Source organism: Prinia subflava, assembly GCF_021018805.1.
Source record: "Prinia subflava isolate CZ2003 ecotype Zambia chromosome W unlocalized genomic scaffold, Cam_Psub_1.2 scaffold_22_NEW, whole genome shotgun sequence".
NCBI classification, from domain to species: Eukaryota; Metazoa; Chordata; class Aves; order Passeriformes; family Cisticolidae; genus Prinia; species Prinia subflava.
Genome location: NW_026960606.1, coordinates 2158961 through 2182719, shown reverse-complemented (window position 1 = coordinate 2182719; position 23759 = coordinate 2158961). Strand labels below are relative to the sequence as shown.

The following is a 23759-nucleotide window of genomic DNA, read 5'->3' as shown; positions in this document are numbered from 1 at the left end:
ACTCCAACAACTGCATGACTCATAAAAACATCCTCCTGTTGTGACATGCTCTGCGCTCTGCCCAGGGGGAAAAGCCAAGCATTCCTACCTGGATATATTCTGAGAATTAGAACCCCACAGGCAGCCTTTTCCCACTGGATTCCCAGAGAAAGACCAGACCCTTCTATACCATTGGACCTTCAAAGAAAAACCACACCCTCCTACAGGATCACTGCTTCAACAGAACCACATCTATCACTCCAAGAGGACTGCAGCCACCATTTAATCAGACTGCTACCAACACTGAGTGACAGGGTGTCAGGCTGTATTCTGACTCTCTCAGTGTTTTTGTACTATTGTATTTATTTTAATTTCCCTATTAAATTGTAGTTTTGACTTGGAGTCTCTCATTAGTTTACTTTCAAACTAGTACATAATGCCTCTGTGATAACATATTTAGGAAGAAGAAAAAAGTTATTGCACAAATGTAATTGCAGCCAGAAAAGAGCGGGATGAGAACATGAGAGGAACAACTCTGCAGACACCAAGGCTAGTGGAGGAGAGGGAGGAGGTCCTCTGGGTGCTGAAGCTGGGATTCCTCTACAGCCAAGAGTGAAGACCATGGTGAAGCAGCTCTGCCTCTGCAGCCCATGGAGGAGACCCACACCAGAGCAGGTGAATGCCTGAAAGAAGATTCTGAACCCATGGGAGGCCTGTGCTGGAACAGACTCCTGGCAGGGACCTGTGGAGAGAGGAGCCCATACTGGAGCAGGTTTCCTGGTAGGACTTATGACCCCATGGGGAACTCACTCTGGAGCAAGCTGTGCCTGAAGAACTGCACCCCATGGATGAGGGACCCACTTTGCAACAGTTCATGGAGAGCTGTTGTCCATGGGCTAGACTCACATTAGAGCAGTTCATGTAGAACTATCTCATGTGGAAGGAACCCCATGTTGGAGCAGGGGAAAAACTCTTCTCCCTGAGCAGTGGCAGAAATGTGTGATGAACTGACCGTAACCCCCATTCCCTGTCTCCCTGCATGGCTGGGGGGAAGGAGGGAAAGCTGGGAAGGAGGGAGGGGTGGGGGAAAGGATTTTTTTAAGATCTTATTTTACTTCTCATCCTGATTTACTTCTCATCTGATTTTGTTAGTAATAAATTCAATTCATATCTCTAATTTGAGTTGGTTTTGCCTGTGACAGTATTTGTTGAGTGATCTCTTTTGGTCCTTATCTCAACCCATGAATCCTTTGTTATATGTTCCCTTCCATGTCCAGTTGCAGAGGGGAGTGATAGAGAGGTGCAGGGGGATAAGGGCAACTGAATAGACGAACCAATATGATTTCACCAGAAGCTGTTTATTGTTTACTATACAATTCCAATTATAGATTCCAAGTCTCCTGCCCACGTGGGCACACATCTCTTGGTTGGCTAGGTCGCTTGTTCAAGAGGCAGGTGCATCTCCTTCAGGACATCTAATTGGTCAAATGTCCATCATCACTTTGCGCCTTCTGTATCTAGGGTTTACATTCCTTGTGGACAGTTTCTCAGGCTCTCTGTTCTCACTTCAGTCCTGTTATTTTCCCAGTAACCTTGATGAATCACTGAGAACCCTGAAAACAAGACTGCAGGTGGCTTGATAAACTTTCTCATGAGCAGTTTGGCTGGTGCGTCAAAATGGCCTGTTACACAGATACATTGCTAGAGAGAGGCTTTGGTTGGTGCCTGGCATCCAGCCAGCATCAACCCACTACAGTTTTGAAGCTGTTTTCTTGTCTAAACGCCTTCTTATGCTTTAAAAAAATATATTTCTAAGGGGGGAAAAAAAGTGTATTGTCTCTAACTCTTGAGATTTTGAGCTATTTTCCTATGATACTTGAGAGATGGACTAGAGGAAATGCTTCATCTAGCCTCTGCTGCTGCAATCCAAAAAGGAGATGGAATTCCTGTGTATAACAGCTGATCCCAACAGCTGGTGGGCTGAAGGAACAGCCACAGGAAACCCCTGCAGCCCTGCTGAGTGGGTAGCAGGTGCCTTGGCTGCACACCTTGCTCACCCTACAGGGAGCAGTCATGAGATAAACCCTAAGCCAACATCTCTGACTGACTATGACTCAGATACTGGCTCCTGGCCAACACATCTTCAGGTATGAACTGATTTGACAGCTAATGTAGCCACCTTGCTCTGGTATACCCACACAATGATTCTCTTCTTTCAAGCCTTTCCTTCCTTCATGAGCAAACTGTCTATTCATGTTAATCTCAACCTCTTTTATGCTTGCAGAGTGCTGAAGAAAGTTTCAAGGATGGTACCATATCCTGGTCAGTAATGACCCCACAATCCTCCCTACCACAATGAAGTGTAATTACTTGTGTCATAGTTTAACCCCAGATGTCAACTAAGCACCCTACAGCTTCTTACTCACTCCCCCCCCCCAGTGGAATTGTTGGGAAAATCTTTATTGTAACAGTGTTAAGTCTTGCTGATGCTGACATCTCAAGAGACAGAAACAGTTAACGATTTGTTCAGTTACAGGGAATAAGAAGGGGGTTATGAAACAAGGTCCTGTCTAATTGTTGCAAAATGTGGAATATGTAAAAAATTCTTAAGGAAAAATGTTCTTTGATGTTTAATCTTTGTAAACTATCAAGCCTAATCAACAAGATGAGAGATTTAATCTGTGAAACAGAACACTTTACAAGCTCTAAGTGATGTCCAGGTGTTAGAAAAACAAATTAAAGTTTAGGGCTTGAGATGCTTCAGTGATCTCAGACCTAGGGGGGAGGCTAACAAAGATTGGGAAGAAATGTGGAATTTATGGGCTACATGGACATTTGGCAGAACTCCCAAGATAAAGAAGGAACTAATAAAGCCAACTCAGCAACTGTGCCGAAATCAGCTCAAACTGGGTAAAAGATAATTCCAGCAGGGGGAGATCACAACCAGCAACCCACAGACCACCAACTCAAAAGAAGAGAGAAACTGAGCATGTGGATTAATTAGCATGATAAGCTAGAGAATCATTAACCAGTAGAAGATAGAATGCTAATTAATAAGAGAACTATGCAACTTATAGAAAATGAACACTAATTCCTTTGTTTGCTAAAATGTATAAATAATTAAAAGTTTTGATAGTTGGTGTGCGTGTGTTAGGAGGAGTGATTCCCCTACACACCTATCACTGAAATAAAGTAATGCCTGCTCTCTGATACTGAAATTACAGTTTTAGAGAGTTTGTTTTTTTTTTCCTGATATTTTCAGTGATAGGGTAGGGGAGAGAATTGGAAAAGTGAGAAAACTCATAGGTTGAGCTAAAGACAGTTTAATATGTAAAGCAAAAGTTGTGCACACAAGCAAAGCAAAACAAGGAATTCATTCAGTGGAAGGCAGGTGTTCATCCATCTCCAGGAAAGCAGGGCCCCATCACATGTAACGGTTTCTTGAGGAAGATAGATGCCATAACTTTGAACATCCTCCTCTTCCTTCTTCCCTCAGCTTTATATGCTGAACATGATGTCATATGGTCTAGAATATCCCTTTGGTCAGTTGGGGTCACCTGTCCCAGCTGTCTCCTCCCAGCTTCTTGTGTACCCCCAGCCTACTCCCTGGTGGGGTGGTGTGAGGAGCAGAAAAGGCCTTGGCTGTGTGTAAGCACTGTTCAGCAATTAAAAATAAAAAACCCCTGAATTCTGAACACTGTTTTCAGAACAAATGCAAAACATAGCTTCATACTAGCTACTATGAAGAAAATTACCCCAGCCAAAACCAGCACAATATGCAGGATTCCAAAGAGGACGGAGCAGGTAAATTACTTCCTCTTTCCAGCACTCTGTAATTGTGTTGCTCAGAGCTGTCTTTTACTCAGCAGCCACTACTTTTCTTTTGCTACTCTGGGAACAGGTAGACTCTAGCGGGAGGACTCTAAATTTTTTTTTCTGAACATGAGCCACCTTAAACAAATAGCTTTCTCAATAATCACTTCAAAACAATTTGGGTTAGATATCAAGAGAAAGAAAGGAGTGCTCTGCCTCCAGCTGGGGGATGCTTTCCTCATGGAGGCAAGTGTTTTATGTGCAGCTGCATGCCAAGCCTTCCTAAATATGCCCTAATGCCAACTGTGACTGCATAGGAAGACTAAAAAAAGAATATGTGTTTGTTAGGGGGCTCTCATTTTAGACAGAAAAAACCTAAAACAAACAAACAAACCTCGCACCGCACTAAACAGTAACGCGTGGCTTGTGCCAGGTTCCCTGCTACACTTGATGGGTCATGGACGTCCCTCAGGCTGGGCTGCGCCGCGCCCTGCCCCCTCACACAGGAGCTGCAAGCGGGCACCAGGAGCGGCACTGGCCCCAGCGCCCGTTCGCTGCTGCGGCGGGCAGGCGAGCTCCTACTGCCTCCGGCCCCTGCAGTATCCAACGCAGCTGGGAAGCCGCTTGGGTTCCGCCATACCCTCCAAGTGGCCCTTCCTGCCGCTATATCCCGGCGGCGTTGTCCCCTCCCGGCTGTTGCTCCTCCTCCTCCCCGCTCTGTCCCAGGGCGCAGGACTGACATCACGCCCAGGGTTTCCATCCAATTAAGGGAGGAGGAGGTTGAGCGGAGTGGTAGCGTGATGGCGGTGGTCGAGAGGACGTAGGAAACGGCGGCGGAGCAACAGAGCACTTACCAGGGTTCTCTCTGCCCGGTTTGGGGCCCTATTGTTCAAGCCGGTGGGGGCTGCAGGCGAGCTCACTGCGTGGGGCTGTAAAGAGCCGGCGGCCCAGGCCTTGTGGTGGCCCCAGGAGCAGCCTTCGACTCTAGGTTGCAGCACAGATCTCTTTGTGGAGTGTAGCGCCGTCTCGGATCAGGGCAGACCTAGGAAAGTCGGGCCGAGTACACAGACGCAGGTAGGCAGAGGCTTGCCATGGCTCCTTTCTCTTTCCCTGGTTCCGGAGTTGCGTGGTGGTTGTCGCTTTCAAAGATGTATGGAGAGGCGACTGGCGCTGAGAAGGAGTTGGATGCCTAGCGTGCCGCTGAGCTCCTGTAGTCGGTCGTTGTTTTCTGAAGAGGGAGGGAGCTGTGAGAATTGAGGTGGGCAGTCGGGGTTGAGCCTCTTTGGCTGGGTCCAGCGGGGTCTGTGACGAACTGGCTGGGAGGCCTTCGCTCTTCTCTGGCCATGGGGGGGCGCTGGGAGAAGCGAACACAGGACAGCGGCCGCCTCGGCAATACTTCCCGGGAGCCTTGACCAGGAGCCGCGCCTGTGCAGGTCGCGCCACCAGAAGAGGGCCATTTTCGGGGGCGGGAGGTGAACTCGCGAGAGGTAGGGAGGAAGCCCTGGCCTGGGCTCTCCTCGGGAGCTGTCGGTCACAGGAGGCCGTGACAGCGGGGTGCGGGTGGTCGGGGAGGATCGTCGCAGAGCAGGGAGTGGCCTACAAGGAGAGTTTCATGGCCACTAAAGATCTTTCCTGGGGCCCAGGGAGTACCAGTCCCAGAGGAGGCAGAGTGTTCGTACCCTGAGCGTGGGAGGGCAGCCAGCGGCCTATCTGCGAGGAACCACCAATCTGCCTGGCTCGCCGCCACGGAGGCCACAGCCTAGCTTCGCGGCCTCTCTGGGGTTACAGAGCTCTTTTCTATCACTTTTTTCCTTCGTTGCTTTTGTTTGCTGCCTGGAGTGGCCCTGGTGTCTGAGATAGTGCCTGAGCGCAGGGTTTTTACCATCCCGGTACAAGGCGGCCTCCGCCTCCATCATGAACTGGAGCTTGGGCTGTATTAAAGAGCACCTCAAAGCAGGCAACCTGCAGGCAGGCCCCCTAATCGCTTTCACACCACTACGTCTGTGAGAGGTGCTGCTCTTTGGCTTATTACCAGTGAGTTTATACTTGCACTCCATTTCATGTGACCCTAAACTTTTTCTAGGTGCATCTGACACGGTAGAGATCTGATTGAAGATGTTTGAAATAGTGATCACTCCATCTGTGGCATCTTGTTAGCTTGATGTAGTTGAGCCATTTTTTCAAAATGGGACAGTCTATTTTCTTGACTCTACCTCCAACAGAATGTAAACTTTGTGTCTAGAACTGCTTATGATATGTGTTTTGTGCATGAAATAATTTTGCTGGTCATATCTTAGAGCATTAATAAATATAATTTTTATTTATGTATTTGGAGAGGCTGCTTTCCTTTAAAAGTAAGATAGGGTTGTTCTTAAGACAGGACTATGGCATACCAAAAGCTATTTTTCAGTTAAAAAGAAGATTCCAGATGTGATAGATACTCCCTTTTGGTGACGTTATTGCAAAATAAGTTATTTTCAGTATCTCTCAGTTGAAACCATCAAATATTTCAAATTATGTCAACGTTTTTCTTTACTACTCCAGGCAATTTTGGAAAAATCTTGCAGAGAACAGTTGAGTCATCTGGAAAACAGAGTACCAAGAAGTAATTTCTTGGCATCTGCCTTCTAACCCGAGTGAACTTCTATTTATCTTTTAAACTTCTTAATATTTACAATGAATGGGCACAGTGATGAAGATGTAAGAAACAGTAGTGGCGAGTCAAGGTAAGCACTTTCAGTCCTTGGTAACATATTCTCCTGTATTTTGTTTTTTAGAACTGGTTTACATTTTAACTTTGTGCTAAAGCTTCCTGGTGAGCAAGTGGACTGACCATGCATTTTTACAGATGCTTAATCTGATTGTTAAAATCAGATAGTTTAATTTAATGACTGTAACAATCGTGTATATACCTTACATAATACAGTTTTAATTCTATTTAAGCTCTATCAGCATTACTCTTTTTCCTCAAAAGTTGTCTGAAGTGTCAAAAGCTGAAACAGATTAGATTGAAATGATAATGTAAAACTCGTGTCTATCTACAGAGTGCGTGGCATGCATGCATAATACGTGCTGTATAAACCCTAAACTATGCTATCTCTAAAGTTGGAACAGTGGACTGTTTATTCCAGTGAGGCTTCCTTTTCTTTTAAACTGAGTTGTCAAAGCAGCATAACGGAAAGTGTTAACTTCATGTTTGTTTTCCAAAGTGAAAGTACAGTTTTCCCAGGTGTTATCTTAATTTAAAAAAATCCACTCCTCTAATGTCAATGCTGGTGTTCTAGGATGTGTAGAGGATTCACTTGGTTGGAAAAGCCTGGTTAGAACTTTCCTGCTGCAAAATAACAGTGAACTTATAGGGGTGGAATTGAATTCTTGTTCAACTTAGAAGTGTTCTAGAATAAGTATCTATTGCACTAGGAAGTTAACATTTCTAAAACTGGGAATATGATGAATGATTCAGATTTCAGAAGGCAAGGTAAACTTACAAATAGAAGCTGTCGTGATCATGCTGTCAGTCTACCCATCTGTCTTGTCTGTCTCCTCTTTCTGATCACAGCCTGTTGAACCTGTTAGTTGATTTCATGAGTCAAAGGTCATAAAGAAAACTGAGTTCTGTGGGCTTTATGAAAACAGCCAGTTGGGTAAAGGGGGTACATCTAAATTATTGCCCCAAGTGAAAAAAATCCAAGAACATAATGGCCAGCTTATCATTCAGCACATGCTGGCCATTAGGCTTGCATGTAGCATAGTGTGAGTAATGGGATGGGAAGAAGGGGGAAGTGTTTAGGTGATATTAGGTGTAAATCTGTAATAAACCTATGAACAATAAAACTAAAAAACTTAAAAAATACACAAAAGTTGTTAATGTCAAGCTTTGATGTTATACCTAGAAATATTCTAGAAAGTCAGTAAACTTTGAATCTTGTGAATAATTTGTAAACTTTTTTGTTGCGATTTCTACTTCTAGTAAAGATTGTACTTGTTTATTTAGTAAACAAATTTTGGGTTTCTTCTAGAAAGTGGCAAAATATTCCTGATTACTTACATTTTAAAAGAAACAAAAAAATCCAAAACCAAACCAAACCACCCCCCCACCCCCCCCAAACCCAACAATAACTTTTGTCAGTTGAGTAGAGGAACATGAACAAAATAAAAGTGTGACCAAAGCTAGAATTTTGAACTTTTAGAGAGTTATAACTAAGACCTCCAATAAACATTAACTTACTGGGGACAACCCTGATGACTTTGTATTTAGGAAATTTTTTACTACTTTAAATGAGCCACCTAGCTAATGTTTGAATAATACTGCATATCTAACTATGATCACTTGTAAATACCAATATAACAAAATTACTCAAAAGCTGTAGCAATTATCATAAGACTAAACCAACTAAATATCAAAAAAGTATTCAGACAACTTTATTATAAACAAACATCAGGAAGATGCAAATTACTTAAAACATGATAGTTGCCTCGGAAGTAAGACTTTCTTTTGCATCTTAAATTTGCTACTGAGCACAATTTAAAGCTTTAAAAAGTTTTTAAATGTTAAATAATTTTTCCCTTATGCTTGTATCAGTCAGTAACCCTGTAGCCTAATTCACAGACAGATCTTGGAAAACCTTTTTGTGTGTTTGCCATTTGCTATCAAGAAACTTGAACAGACCTTACTTCTCTGTAGGTAAAAAAAGAGTGTGTTCAGTAAAGCTATATGGAAAGTAGCTGGCTGGGGTGCAATTGTACTTCCTTTTTCCAGTAAGCAGAAAGTGGCTTCTTGCACCAAGGTCCCTTACCATTGTTTATGTTCTTGAAAGCTGATGTTAATGCAAGACACTAATTTCTGTGGATTGAATTTGCTTTGTTGATTCAATAGTCTGTGGACTACAAAAGATGGTTAAGTAAAGCCAGCTCTTTGTCAGCAAGCTTGAATTTGCTGTATAAACTTGTACCTTCCACAGAGGATTAAAAAGGTAATTTGAAAGCCAGTATTCTAAGTTCCTGCTTTCAAGAAACCTAACTGGGAGTTAAAAACAAAGATTCTACAAGCGTAATTAGGGAAGTATTTTCATCTATTGGTTTCTTTTCAGTAGAAGTATGTAATACAAATTAAGGAAAAAAGGTAAAAGTGCATACGTATACAGAGAGTTGTATTTGGTTTATGTGGTGAGGTTTGGGTAGTGAGGAGACTGCAGGGGTGGCTTTCATCAGAAGAGATGGGGCTTCTGCTGTGCTGGACAAAGCCAGTTTCAACTGACTCCGAAATAGATCTGCCACTGGGCAAACATGAGCCAATCAGTGAAGCTGGGGCACCTCTGTGATAACATTTAAGAAATGCTGTGCAGCAGTGTGTGTATGTGAGAAGAGAGGGAGGTATGAGGGAGAAAAATGCAAGAGAAACAGCTCTGCAGACACTTAGGTCAGTGAAGGAGGGGTAGGAGTTATTCCAGGTGTCAGAGCAGAGATTTCCTTACAGGCTGTGGAGAAGACCAGAGCAGATAACCATCCTGCAGCTCATGGAGAGCCTCATGACAGAGCAGGTGGATATGCCCTGGAAGAAGCTGCAGCTTCTAGAGAGCTCAGTTTTGGAGAGGAGGAAGTTTTCTGTCATGAATTGTAGTCCCTGGGGGATCTACATTGGAGCAGTCCATTCCTGAAGGACTGTACCTCATGGAGAGGACCCATGCTGGAGCAGTTAGTGAAGGACTATCCTGTGGGAGATATCTTAGGTTGGAGCAGGGGAAAAGTGTGAAGAGGAAGGAGTGGCTGATAAGCTCTTAAGAACTGACTGCAACCTCCCATCCCACAGGGGGGATGGAACTAGAAGATCTCTAAGGTCCCTCCCAACCAAAACCATTCTATGATTCTCTCCCCACCCCTGAAGTTGGGGGGAAGAGGTAGAAAGTTGGAAATGAAGGAGTGAAAGTGAGCCTGGGAAGAAGGGGGTTGGGGGAGGAAGGTGTTTTAGTTTTGTCTTTGTGTCTCAGCATGCTACTTTATTTTTAATTGCCAAGAAATGAATTTGAGTTGTCAGTCTAAGTCAGGGAAAAGGAAAAGAGTTAGTGTTTCAGAATAGGTGAGGACAGGAAATAACAGTTCTTGGTAGCCTAAACTTAATACTGTTTGTTCCCTTTGCTTTGTATTAGTGGTGATGAATAAGATTAATGTCTTTTACACATATAAATCAGATTGAGTAGTTCTGTTTTTTTAATAAAACAAAAGCCCACTTGAATTGTATTTGCCTAAATAAACTTACTGGCAAACTTTCAGTTTTAAGAGCGTGGTATTTAGTGTCTGTTATTTCTATTCATTCTGGAAGGGGCCCTTCAAATACATGACCTTCCTTGGACTTCTTGTTTATTAAGATAGGGTGGACTGTCATCTCAGATGCTTTTCAAAGACCTTGCAGGAATTAATCTTTTCTGCTTTTAATGGGTTAAACTTTTATTTTGCTCAAAATAATATTCTGTGTCCTGTTGGTTTTTAATTGGGGGATTGTTAAGGCAGTTTAATGTAATGAATGCCCTCTAAATCAGCAGTGATAAATTATCCTCTCTTTGGTCCTTTATCAACATAGATTTTATACAGGGGTCTAAATGCTCTAACAGTGCTTTTGCAGCATGGCTTGCTTGTATAACTGTCATGAAGTTTCTCTTCCTAGTGCCTTGTATAAATTAGCTGACTGTTCCTAGTTGTGTGTTCTGATCAGGGGGACTTTTTTTTAAGAGGTAAGCTAGTGAAGCTAAACCTAAGACTGCTGAAAAGAACTAGTGATTCTGTGACTGAACATTTGTTTTTAATATTTGCCAGTCATGTTTTTCTTGAAGTCTGTCTCTCCTGTCATCTCCCCAAAGCATACTCAGATTTTATTCCATAGACATTTGTCACAAATGAGTGTGTTAGGTCACTCAAAGACTCACTGGCAAAAATAGCAGGTTTAATATAAAAGCAAAAGCACAACAAAGTTCATTGGCAAGGTTGACTCTACTTCTTACTTGATGGTTAAAGCACACTGAGAAAAAATGGTCTAAAATCTAAAACAAATCAATCTAAAACTAAAATCAACAAAAAAATATGTATGTGGATGTAATGGTTTGGTTCTTGAAACCAGGCAGAAACACCAATTACATAGTGGTTTCACGTTCACCTCTGTTTCTGTTTGCCAAATTTAGTGTAGTGGTTTGAGTGTTTACTCTCTTTTTCCCTCTATGAGATAGGATCAGGAGAAGCAAAGCATGTCCAAACTTAAAGGTATAAAGGTAGATTTATTAATACACACACTAAAAGAAGAAAATGAGAAAATCAAAATGAAACTTTCAAAACACTCTTTCTCCCACCACAAAGTGTTCACTTTCCCACAAACAACATAAAGAGACAAAACCTATGATTTTCAGTCAGGTTCACCATTTAAAAATAATCTTTCATCAGTTCTTTAGGAGAGGAGTCTCTCTTAGAACTTTCATGGAGATTCCCTGTCGGAGTCCAGGGCATCCCTCTGGCTGCCCTGGATGGTCCAAGACCCTGGCAGGAGGGTCTGGGACCCTGGCACAGAGTCAAAAAAAACACTGTCTTTGATCTCAGCCCATGGGAAAAATTACCAATACTGCATGAAGAACTACAGACCCCAAGAGTTTGATATAAATAGTAGTTAGTTTATCACAGGGTGCAAATGTAGAGTTTGGGGTTTTTAGAATGGAGTCAGGGAAGGCAAGATGGAGGAATAAGGGTGTGGCCCTGTCCTTCTTCCTTCTTGTTCTTGTCCTCCATCTTCTGCTGTGGTGGGTCACAAGGGATTGGTCTAGACTAGAAGTGACATGTCTAACATAGGTAGTAGGTATTGGTAATCAACTGTAAATAAAAAATGCGTTGTGGATGATGGTTGGGTCAGAGAAAAGGTACAAAAGGTCCGAGCCCTCCCAACCTGGGGGGAGTCGCCTCGTGCTCTTGCCGCAGCAAGGACCTTGGCAGGGCGCTGAGAGAACTGAGAGATAAGAAATAATAAACAACTTTGAGAAACCTGAGCTGGTGAACTTTGACTTTTTCTTCTGCTTCTGGCACGGACTTTCAAGGAAAAAAGACTCAACCAATATGTCTCGGGAAAACCAACCCGAGAATTCCCCACTGACAACATAAAACAGTTTTCTTGTGGGTCTCAACTCTCACAAAGACAGCCGCCTTTGTGAAGTCCCTCACATTAGCAGCTTTTCCCAACACTGCATATGGGTCATGTCTGCTTATTTGGAGTACTGTTTAAGGATGCCTCTTCTAGTATAAAACAAAGATTCTCTTCTTCCGTCTCCAAAATCATCTTCATCTCTAAAACTAGAGATCTCCTTTTCCCCTAGGTGCAAAGGGCTTCATATCACTTTTTCTTCCTCTATTCAAAATTCTCTATTAAATCTCAATTATATCAATCCACAACTTTTAACTAGAGCCATGCATCCCCCCAACAGCATTCATATGTTACAGGAAATAGTCCATTCTCCATGGTTTCACAAGAAAAAGTCCAGCCAAACAAGGCCACTCCTCTGCCTCCTTTGTCCCACTTAGGACTTTCACTCTCTCTTTACTGACTTCATGCTGTGCCTTCTCTATGTTCACTCTGTCCCTTTTCTTCTCGCTCACAGAAGGGTTAGTGCTCTGGAGGTTTCATTTTGTGCCAAGAAAGAGTTAACATTCTCGCATTCTCGTCTGGGCCTGCAGATGTTCACATGATCTCTGCCGGGCAGCAGCCTCTAGACTGCAGGGCTGTGGAAGCTCAAAGCCTTAAGATGGGGGAGGCTGGTGGATGCCTTCCCCTCCACCCCTCGGTCTCATGGCATGGGCCCACTCGGGGCTGCTCCCTGGAGCCTGGGGGAGAGAAGAGGAGAGGAACATCTCCTCCCCCCCCCCCTTCCCCACCTCGGCCCTGGCCGCTTGCTGAGGTGAGCTTAAAACTCGCTAGATGTTAGTAGCCGGGGCTTTTCTTCCCCTCCCCTGGTTTTGTTTTCTCCCGGTAGCTTCAGTCGGTCTCGGCTGCCTTGGTTGTTCCTGGATGGGGGGTACACTTACGTACCCCCTGCCCAAGCAACTCCGGCAAAGCTCCCAGGCACAGGCAACACTTAGCAAGCTTAGTTATCAGTGATATTCAACTCTTAGCAGTGTTCAGCTCTTTTGCAGTGATTCTCAGCTCATAAGCTTGCTAAGCGCCTTGGCAGACGCAGGGAGAGACAGGAGAAGCGCTGTATGAAGTTCCACAGATGAACCTTTATTGGCATCCTCCATGAAGGGTTTCAGGGACAGCTCTTCCACTGAGCTGGGCAAAAGTGGGGTTTTTATAGGGTACCGAGGTTTTGAGAAATGGTCCAATGGTATGAGTCGGGGTAGAAAGTGACCTATTGTCTTACAGGGAGATAACAGAGGGTCCGAGCGCGGGAGAGGGGTTATTTGGCCTAGTCACCATGACTAGGCATTTCTTTGCCTTTAGGCGACTGACCGCCAGAGAGGCCTACTAGGCCTCATGGCTGCAACACCCCGCTGCCAACTGCCACCGGGCCTAGCCATGGCCTGACCCTGCAAGCCTGGTGGTGCAGTGGGGCCTGGTCTGGCCTGCCCAGCTGCTGCACGGCCGGTGTTACCTGCTGCCAAGCTGGAAGAAAAAGGGCCGGCTTGGACAAAATCAGGGTTTTATATGGGTATTCCCAAAAGTCGCATTGCGCTTCCTCAGTGGTCAAACCATATGTCAGTATCTAAAAGTGACCTCTGATAGGTGCCTGTCCCTTCCAAAACAATTCCAAGGTCCTGACGGCAGTATTCCATATTCCTCTTTAACTAAAAAACAAACTGTGTTAACCCATGACAGTGGAGGATAAAAAGGAATGAGGGAGAGCCTCCAATTGAGTCACAAGGTTCAGTGTGGACCCCCTTGCTAAACTTAGCCCTGGACTTGACCAACAGTTTAGGCCTAAAGGTTTAACAGCACTTAAACTTAACAGCACTTAATTGATAGCCTAATTTAAACAAATTAACAAGAGATTCTAGAGAACTTACTATAAGTGCATCAGTAACTCACTTATAAGCCTAACTTACAATTCTAACGTGCTTAAGAATCTAGGAGAGCAGCATTCCTGGTACGTTTGCTATAGCATATTTACACTCGCATGCACACAGACATAGAGTCTGTACAAGCTACCTGTGAAAAATTCCCCTTGAATTCAGTGAAGTACTCACTTTGGATGCACTTGCATCTTCTCAGTGGGCAAAGGGTTGAGCCTTGAGGAGTGGGGGGTATAAGCCCAGGATCCATCATCATTCAGTGATCCTCCGAGAATGGCAAACTTGGGAGTTCACTGGCTCTGAGAGGCCTCACTCAGAGGGAGGTTGCTGGTCACAGCCCGCTGTGGTCCAGGAGAGCTCAAAGGGTCTCATTTTGGACTGGTGTTTATAGGGCCACAGGAGAGTGGGCTTCAGTCATAGTGATTTTCCATCCTGGCTGCAATTTTAACAGGGTCAGTAACTTTCTTTGAAAGTTTGATAACAAAAATGTTATTCCATTTGAGTTGCTATTCAGGCAAGAAAAATAAGTTTCCAAGGCTGTTAAAAACCAGGAGCTTATTAGACAGCACAAGTTCCTGGGAGCAGACAGTGTTTCTGATAAGCTCAAGAGGAGCTTAGTCCAGGTGCTGTTCATCAAGGCCAAGGCCTAACCAGCATTTCTCAGTTCATAGTCCGGCCTGGGGGGGAAGCACCACCACAATTGGGATTTGAAAAATTAGCAGGTGCAAACAATTATTTCTTGGTACTCTCAGTAAGCTGTCTTGCTTTTCTTGTAAAATAGTTTGAAAATAAATATTGCTTTTGTGAATCTCTCTTAAATTGCTCTTAAATATAATGAGAATATCCAGAGAATGTATCAAACTTTGATACCGAGTCAGATTTCCCATATGCTGCTGTACAAATGCAACTATTCGACTCAAGGGTTAGGGATGTGAGAAGTTTATTTACTACATATCCTGGAAGGTGCTCTCTGTAGACTTTACATTGGTTTGCCAACATACATAAAATGATACTTTTTCATGTAGAAATCTCATCCTGAGAGCATGCTATTCACTCTCAGCATATATTCCTGCATGCCTACTACAGTAGGTTAGCAGTCAATTTCAGCATCATCGCAGTAATTTGTTTGCATAGTTGAGAAGTAGTCTCACTTCAATAGGATTGAAGAGGTCATTCTTGCTTTATTCATCACTTTTGCTTCTTTTTTTCCATGGTCCCGTGACGGTCCTGTAACTGTTTTGTACAATCTCTCATGCATTCCTATCTTTGTTTAGTGTTGTTGGCTTTGGGTTTGGTGGTTGTTTTGTTTGAGGTTTTTTCCTAATTGAGCAAAGTACAGTGTATGTAATGTATGGTTTCTTATTTCAAGAATATATTTTATCAAATAATGCTGTTTCAGTTTTACTGTGTGTCTTGGTTTGAAAGACAGGTGCTTGCTAGGGAGGGGCAGGGCCTCCCTCAGAATGGAGAATTCAAATCCCCTTCCTCCAAATTATTACAATTTAGAAAATTAAAGGGGCTTTCAGGCAGAGGTATGGAGGTAGGAATAACAGTTCTTTACTAGTATGTATAACAAGGCAACCAAACAACTACAGCATTAATAATAAACAGAATCAGGAAACTTGAGGGGCTTTGTTTCACAAAGCCCGGGGCAGTCTGATCTCGGTGCCCCTGCCGGACTCTGAGAGCACCAAGCTGGAACGGTGGAAAATCCCGGGTTGTTGGATGAGATATATCAGAAGCTCCGTCGGTGGTAGCTGGAATGGCAGGGATGTCCCAGCAGAGCAGGGCAGTGCGGGGGTACAGCATAGCAAAAAGCCTCAAAGCAGTGCCAAAGAAGTGGTGGCGCGACAGGGCTGGCCTAGCTCCAGCAGGGCAGGAGGAGGTTCTCCGGGTTGATGTTCCCCGAGATTCCCCTCGGGGCGGCCGTTCCCCGAGGTGGTGAAATCTTCCCCCAGGGTTGCTGTTCCCCGGGTATTTCCCTGGGGTTACTGTTCCCCAAGATAATAAGGTTTTCTGTCTTCTCGTTGCCCTGAGCGTTTCACACCAAAGGCAGAGACGACACTGTGAGTCCAGCAGCTCAGGTTATCAAGGTTGTTTATTTCATATTATCTAACAGTTCTTGTTCGGCTTTGCAAGGCGTCCCCAGCAAAGCAAGACACGCCGTTGGACTGGCGCTGGGCTGCCGCTGGACTCCCCCGGATCAGAGAGCCCCGTACCTTATGTACCGTACCCCCGACCCAACCACAGTCCAAGACGTATTTATTGTTTACAGAACATTACCAATACTAACTTGCTACGCTAACATGTCAGTTTTATTCTAAACCAATCTCTAAAGTCCAAATCAACAAAAGATGGGGGATGAGAACAAGAACAAGGAAACTAGGGGCCACTCCCCAATTCCTCCATCTTGTCCTCTCAGCCCCGTATACTATGAATCCTAATCTCTATATTTATACTCTATGACAAACTACTATCTACTTCTAAATTCTTAGGATCTGTGATTCTTCCTTCATGTGAGCATTCACTTCCATGGATAGAAGCCAGAATCAGAGTCCTTCTGGGCTCTGTGGGAGGCTGGCTGACCCCCTTGTACAGATCCCAGACCCCACTGTACAGCCCCCTGACTCTCCAGGGCTGTCAGAGGGATCCCCTGGACTCCAACATCTCCCCCTCCTGTTTGCACCAAAAACACCCCTCTGGCAGCTCCATCCATGGCGCGCCGCATGCATTGAAGCAAACACGGCACGAACACCAGAAGAATCACAAGTCCCAACAAAAAATATATCAAAACCTTTAAAAGTTCTCTCCACCACGCTGAAAGATTGAACCAATTGAACATCCCATCCAACCATGATCCGGTGACTTCTCCAAGTCTGTTGACACTGTCCCGCAATCGCTTTATGTTTTCGTGAATGGATCTAGAATGGTCCGACAAATTCATACAACACATTCTTTCAAATTCCTCACACCCATGTCCATGTGCCAGCAATAAGTAATCAATGGCTGCTCTGTTTTGAAGAGTTGCTCGTCTCACACCGTCAACATCAGTCAACATGTCAGTCAGTGCAAGAGAGACAGATTTGGCATTTTTACTCAACCAACAACCCATATGATCCAATTGCTTCAGGGCTGATACTATTGCCGCATGCGGATAGAATATAGTCATTAAAACCCTTCGGGTTTTGCCCCAAGTGTAAACACTATCAGTGCAATTGGGATCATACTGTTTGATGTCTCTTTTCCCTCTATATTTTCGTTCTCTCATCCATGTCATGTTAGGTGTTAACAATGAGAGTCTTCCAATACTACATGGACCCACCTATCGCCTGTGCAGGGATCGCGGGCCAAACCCTGTCCCCGCAGATTAAAAAGATCCCTTTTGGCAATTGCGCTGGACCATCATGGTTGAATGGTTTGTTCTGCACCTTGGTGTAATCACACCAAGAGGATGCATTCTTATAAAATTCTTGATCTGGTGTGACATTTACTACTTTGTTGCTTGTCACCCCAGAAGAACCAAATTCCACACAGAATCCCATTCTAAGTGAACCAAAAATTTCCAATTCCTGAGGTTCAGAAAGAGCCTTGGGCAGAGATTCCACCCATGCGTCCCATTCACCCTCTGTTGGGATCGGCCATTCATTCACTGGCAAACCCACTAAACATGTTGAAAAGGGTTTTCCTGGCTTTGAGTGAGTCAAGCAGATGGTGTCCAACCCTGCCGCTTTGGCTAGAGTTTCCCAGATATTTCCTTTTAGTTGAATCATTGGCAAATCTGCCACATTGCCTAAGGCAATTGGTGAAAGGATGAGGCACAGGAGTAACATCTGATCAACCTCCATATTTAGAGACCTCATTCCTCCTGGGAATTTCTGAACTCAAACAACACCCAAGTCACAGAGAAAAAAACCCCAAGTCACAAAGTCTTTTGCACGCCAGACGGGGAGATGTTCACGGCTTTGGCACTGGCTCACGTCTGCGTGCTTGCTTCTGCGTTTCCGGGGCTTGCGTCTGCTTGTTCCTGGACTCGGTACGGTTTCACGTGTCTTGCCGACACCCACTTTGGTCCAGCTCCTGTGGAGACACAAGCATAACCCTTGCCCCAAGTTATTAATTTGAATGGACCTTCGATCTTTCCTGACTCTGGGTTTTTGACCAAGACCAAGGGATTCTCTTTCAGTTTTGCTTGAGAACTATTTGAAAAATGTCTCACAATCGGTGGAGTGGGCTCTGTGAAAGAGCCGTTCAGGAAATTCAACACATATAAAGCTTTGTTCAGGCGCATATGAGGTGTTGCGTCCGCCTCCCCCCTTTTTTGTTTGTCCAAAAGGGACTTCAGTGTATGATGTGCTCTTTCAATGATTGCTTGACCTGTTGGAGAATGTGGGATGCCAAAGGTGTGCCGGACACCCCATCTTTTCAAAAATTTGTCAAGCGCTTTTCCTATGTATGTTGGACCATTATCTGTTTTTATCTCTTGCGGAACGCCTAACGATGCAAAAGCTTGCAAAAAATGTCTGCACGCGTGTTGCGCTGTTTCACCTGCGTGCAGAGATGCAAAAATTGCGCCTGAAAATGTGTCAACCGAAACATGGATATTTTTGAGTTTCCCGAAAGATGGATATTTCGTTACATCAGTCTGCCATAGCTGCAGACTTTGCAATCCTCTTGGGTTGACTGCTCCCATGGATGCGGGGGGTTGCACAAGCTGACAGTCCGGGCAAGCACTTATGATTTCTTTCGCCTCACTTTTTGAGATACGAAAGTTTTCCATCAGTGCTTTTGCATTTTGATGAAAAAATGCATGACTCAGCCTTGCTTGTTCAAAAATATTTGGCAGAGTCTTCGAAATCGGCATTGTCAATTTGTCTGCATGTGCGTTCCCCTCTGCTAAAAATCCTGGGAGAGAGGAGTGTGCCCTGATGTGTGAAACAAAATATTCATGTTCCCTTTCCTGTAACAAAGTCCTCAAGCAAGTCAAGTATGTGTATAAATCTTCATTATCAACTTCTTTCAGAAGCGATCCCTCAATTCTCTTGACCACATTAGCGACATATGCTGAGTCTGTGATCAAATTGAAAGGCTGTTTGAACAGTTCAAAAGTTCTCACCACTGCTGCCAATTCTACAATTTGGGGTGAGCCTTGTACTATTTTTGTGTCTGATTCCCATTCTCCTGTGATCTCATTCTGCCACGTGATTACTGATTTGTGGGTTTTGCCTGAGCCGTCAGTAAACACTGTCACGGCATCCAACGGCACCTCACTTATTTTTGGTTTTTCTCTTAAACTTATTTTTGCCTTCAGTAATCTGTGGCTCGGAAAATGAATTGTACAAATGCCTGGGTAGTCTAGCAATGCAATTTGCAAATCTTCTGACTTTTGCAGTGCCCAATCAAAATATTCTTTTTTCAGAGGCAGGTAAATCGTAGCAAAGTCTTTGCCTGCCATGGACAACAGTCTCGCTCTGGCCTTTATTATAATTTGTGCTATCATTTCCAAATTTGTGAGAACTGTTTTGGAGGATCTATAGGGTAAAAAGGTCCATTCGATGATCAACAATGGGTCTTTTTGTGACATGTCCCACTGGAAAATCAGCCCATACAGCTGTACTTCCTCTCCTAAAATTGCGAGAAAGAATGGTAACGATGTTACTGAACGATGTGCCTGTCTTTGCTCAAGATTTCTTGCAACTTTCTCAAGAGCTTCCTGAGCTTCTGGTGTGAGAACTCTGGGAGATTTGATGTTACAGTCACCTCTCAAAAGATTGAACAATGGTGCTAGTTCATCATTCGTGATCCCCAAGATCGGCCTCATCCAGTTGACTTCTCCTAGAAGCTGTTGTAGATCTTGTAAAGTGTGGATTTCCGACCTGACTTGTACTTTCTGTGGCCTGATTGCTTGCTCCGTGATCTTCCACCCTAAATATTTCCACGGCGCAATCTCCTGAATTTTTGAGGTGGAGATTTCCAATCCTGCGCCTTGCACTTCTGCAATCACGCTGTCACGAGCCTCTTGCAGTTCTTGTCGAGTCTTTGCCGCGATGAGCAGGTCGTCCATATAGTGAACGATCCTGGCTTCCGGATGTTTCTCTCGCACTGGAGACAAAGCTCGTGCCACAAACCATTGGCATATGGTAGGTGAGTTTTTGAGGCCTTGCGGAAGAACAACCCAATGATATCTTTGCAGGGGTTCCTCCCTGTTGATGCTTGGAATTGAGAAAGCGAATCGAGGAGCATCGTCTGGATGAAGTGGAATGCTAAAGAAACAGTCCTTGAGATCAATGATCACAAGTGGCCAGTCTCTCGGGATCATTGAGAGAGTTGGGAGTCCAAGTTGCAAAGGACCCATTTCTTCAATGACCTCGTTGATTTTTCGGAGGTCATGAAGCAATCTCCATGAGCCTGAAGTCTTCTTGTGAATCACAAACACTGGAGAGTTCCATGGGCTGTTTGTTGGTTTGAGGTGTCCTTTTTCCAACTGTTCTTTCACTAAGTTTTTCAATGCACTCAATTTCTTTCGTTCAAGGGGCCACTGATCCACCCAGACAGGGTTGTCTGTTTTCCAGGTCAGTTTTAAAGTGGCGAGTGCCACAGTGACCCCTACTGAAAATCCATCTCCGGTTTCATGCCCCATTGCGCCAAAATGTCTCTTCCCCATACCGTGATGGGTTTTTGCACAATGAATGGGCGGGTAATTGCAGTTCTTCCACCAGGTCCAGAGACAGTGATCGCATTCTCACTCTGCAGACACAAGGAACTTCCCCCTATGCCTGAGAGAGTGCTCAAGGGTGCAATCAAGTTCCATTCTTTGGGCCAAAAGATGTAAGAAATTACAGAAACGTCCGTGCCTGTATCAATCATTCCACTGACTGTGACTATCTTTCCACCATAGAACAATTTGCAGGTGATGATGGGTCGATCCCGACCTATGTGCTTCACCCACATGGCGTGAATTTCCACATGCTCCGCAGATGGAAAGTTTTGCTGGCGGAGTACTGGCATGACCTGTCTTTCGTCATGAAATGGCAAAGCGATGGCCTTAGCTATTGAAGTATTTTCTGGAATGATCAATGGCGTTCGGAGAGGTGTGGCCAAAACTGTCAGTTCCTCATTGCGATTTGCTGAAATGATAGAAGGATAGACGATAAGTCCTAGGATACTGCTCCTATCTTTGCCTATAATTAAAAATTCTTGTCTTCTATAAGATGTTCCAGTGACTCCCGTGGAGATCACTGCATGATTCTCATTAAAAAAACATGTCAGTTTGGAAGCTGCCAGGTCACATTGTGCTCCTGGCGGCAACAATTCTGAGTTGCTGGGGATCCTGCAGATTGCCCTACGGAGGGCATCGGATTGACATTCCCCAAGAATTGCGTGTTTGGGAGGACCTGGTTTGGAGTCATCGCCATTACTTGTGTCATCGCGCGTTGGCGGTTCGCGCTCTTCTTCAAGTTTCCCGGCGCTGGCAAGGGTGTCCCATCTATGTCTGTCTTGGAACGGCATTTCTTCGCAAGATGTCTTCCTCTTCGACATCTCAGACAAATGCCTATCTGTTTTCCGGCTTTTGCAAGCTCTGGGCAATTTACTTTTAGGTGTCCTTGTTTGCCACAATTGTAGCATGTGGCTTTTAAGAATTTTGTCGCCATCGTCTCTGAGGAATTGGATTGATGGAGCGCTGCCAAAACTTCTTTGAAGTTCTCACTCTGGACTTTCATGATCTTTTCGATCTGCTCTCCCAAGAGGCTTGCTTGAATCGATGCAACATGCTGAGGTGTGCCCACCTTGCTGCATGCTTCCACCATGTCTGCCAGAGAGGGTTGATCTGGCATGGCACTGACGATCCGCTTGCATTCTGCATTAGCGTTTGCAAAAGCAAGACTTCGGAGCAAGCAAGGCTTTGCTCCTTCATCATTCACTTGCCTGTCCACTGCCTGAGTGAGGCGGTCGATGAATGAAGTGAAGGGCTCTGAAGGACCTTGCTTGATTTCAGTGTAGATGCTTTCTGGAACTCCTGCCGGTGGAATTTGCACGATTGCTTTCCGTGCCGCTTCTTTGATGTCTGCCAACACCCCTCGCGGTAAATTTCTGGCTTGCCGCTGTGGGTTGTCGTGTGGCGGGTCTCCTGCCATTTCTGCCACAGTGAGAGCTGCGTTTTGTCCTCCTTGGTATCTGTTTCTGAGATTTTCAAGGGCTCTTCTCCATTTTGCATTCCATATCAGGATTTGTGAATCTGTGAGAATCATTGAAGCAAGGGATCTGAGATCATACGGTGTTAAGTTGTATGTGTTGAATGTGCCTTTCAAAAGCTGTTTGAAGTAGGGTGATCCAATGCCATTCTCACGCATTGCTTTCATTAGGTCTCATACTATATCATGATTCAGTCGTTCCCATCTTGGATTTTGTCCCCGTGCATCAAAAGTCACTGGCATTGCTATACTTCCGGTATCTGTCATATCAAAGTCTTTTTCCTTTAATGCTTTCTTTTTTATTTCATTCCAATCCGTTGCTTCGGATGCTTGTGGATCTGTATAAATGTATTTGTGAATTGGAGTCAGTTGCTGTGCTTGTTGCCATGATGCAATATCTTCCTTCCCCTCTTCTTGATGAGGATAGAAAAGTTGCTGTCCTTGTGCAACACGCTTGGAAAAGGCTGCTCTTGGTTGACTGAGTTGCTTTGGCTTCGCTGTGTAGCTGCCTTTTGCTGGAGTGAAAGACTGAAAAAGATCCGCAGGAGAATCTTGAGAGAACTCCTGAGCACAATCTCTAAGTTGAAGGAAAAATTGCTTCACAAAGTCTTTTGAAAGCAGATTTGCTTGAGAAGTGAGTGGAATTCCTTGTGAGGCTATAATTCTGACGATGTCATCATCATCATCATCACTATCTATTTCTTCTTCTTCTTCTTCTTCTATTTCTTCTTCTTCTTCCGCTTCTTCTTCTTCTTCTTCCTCTTCTTCTTGTTCTTCTCCTTCTTGTGGGATATAATATTTTATATCTTCTTTAAATTGGGATAGAAATTCTTCTTGTTGCTTTGGAAGTTGTTGTTTCTGTTTAGGAATCAGTTTTCTTGCAGAAGTCTTTCTTTTATATGAAATCGGAAAAAATGATGCAATTTTGGGATTCCGCCACCAGGTGGCGCTGCTGCCGCACCATCTGGGTGCAGTTTTAAAGTTTTGCCACAAGGTGGCGCTATTGCCACACCTGCTGGGTGTAGTTTTATGGTTTTGCCACAAGGTGGCGTCAGTGCTGCACCGGCTGGGTGCAGTTTTACAATTTCGTCACTAGATGGCGCTCGCACTGCACCGGCTGAATGCAGTGAATCAGTGTATTGTGTAGATTGAATCCCAGTCACACTACCAGGCTGTATAGTTGTTTTTATTTTTGGCCGTGCGCCAGGGTGGGACACGGACCCCGTGTGATGTTTGATGGAGGGAGGCGGGCATGGCGCTGCCTGCGCCTGCTGCGAGGGGGCGGCTGCCGGGGGGTAATCCCCACCCTGCTCCCGCCCCGTCCCTGCCTCCCTTTGCTCAAGTGCAGTGACGGAGCCTGACACCGTTCCCATCCCCCCACGCGCACTGGCACGGTGCGGTCCCGTTTCCGCTTCCTGGTTTATTGTAACAATGGCTCTTGCCCTCAGCTGCATGGCCGGAGCAGTGGGCTCTGCAGCCTTTTGTGTGATGCGATCCGTTTCTACCTCCCCCGATTTCACGGCGCGTGGAGGAGACCCCTCCTGTCTGCGCCCCATGGCAGCTTCCCCCACCGCGGCGGCAGAACCCCCGTCCGCTTTCGCCTCCAGCTTAGGCTGTGCAGGCACGGGCGGTCGCGGAGTCTGCCCTGTGTTCTTTGGAGTGAGTATCATTTCCCCAAAGTGTAAAAGTTCACCTTCCCCGATTTCAATTTCCTCCTCCTCCATTTCAAACCCCTCCTGTGCA

At 44.8% G+C, this 23759-nt stretch overlaps 1 protein-coding gene across 3 annotated transcripts in view; it reads left to right on the top strand.

Annotated features, from left to right (window-relative positions):
• The first annotated feature begins 1345 nt into the window (after positions 1-1345).
• The window catches only part of LOC134564904 (chromodomain-helicase-DNA-binding protein 1-like), a 129512-nt gene continuing 107098 nt past the window's right edge, over positions 1346-23759 (top strand). For 2 of the 3 annotated variants that reach the window (XM_063424190.1, XM_063424188.1), the window contains exons 1-2: positions 1346-4866; positions 6337-6518. In XM_063424190.1, the coding sequence (XP_063280260.1) occupies positions 6469-6518 (50 nt within the window). In that variant the 5' untranslated portion in view covers positions 1346-4866; positions 6337-6468. Of the gene's footprint in view, positions 5280-6336; positions 6519-23759 lie in introns of all 3 variants that reach the window. The other variant, XM_063424189.1, reaches the window with a different exon arrangement.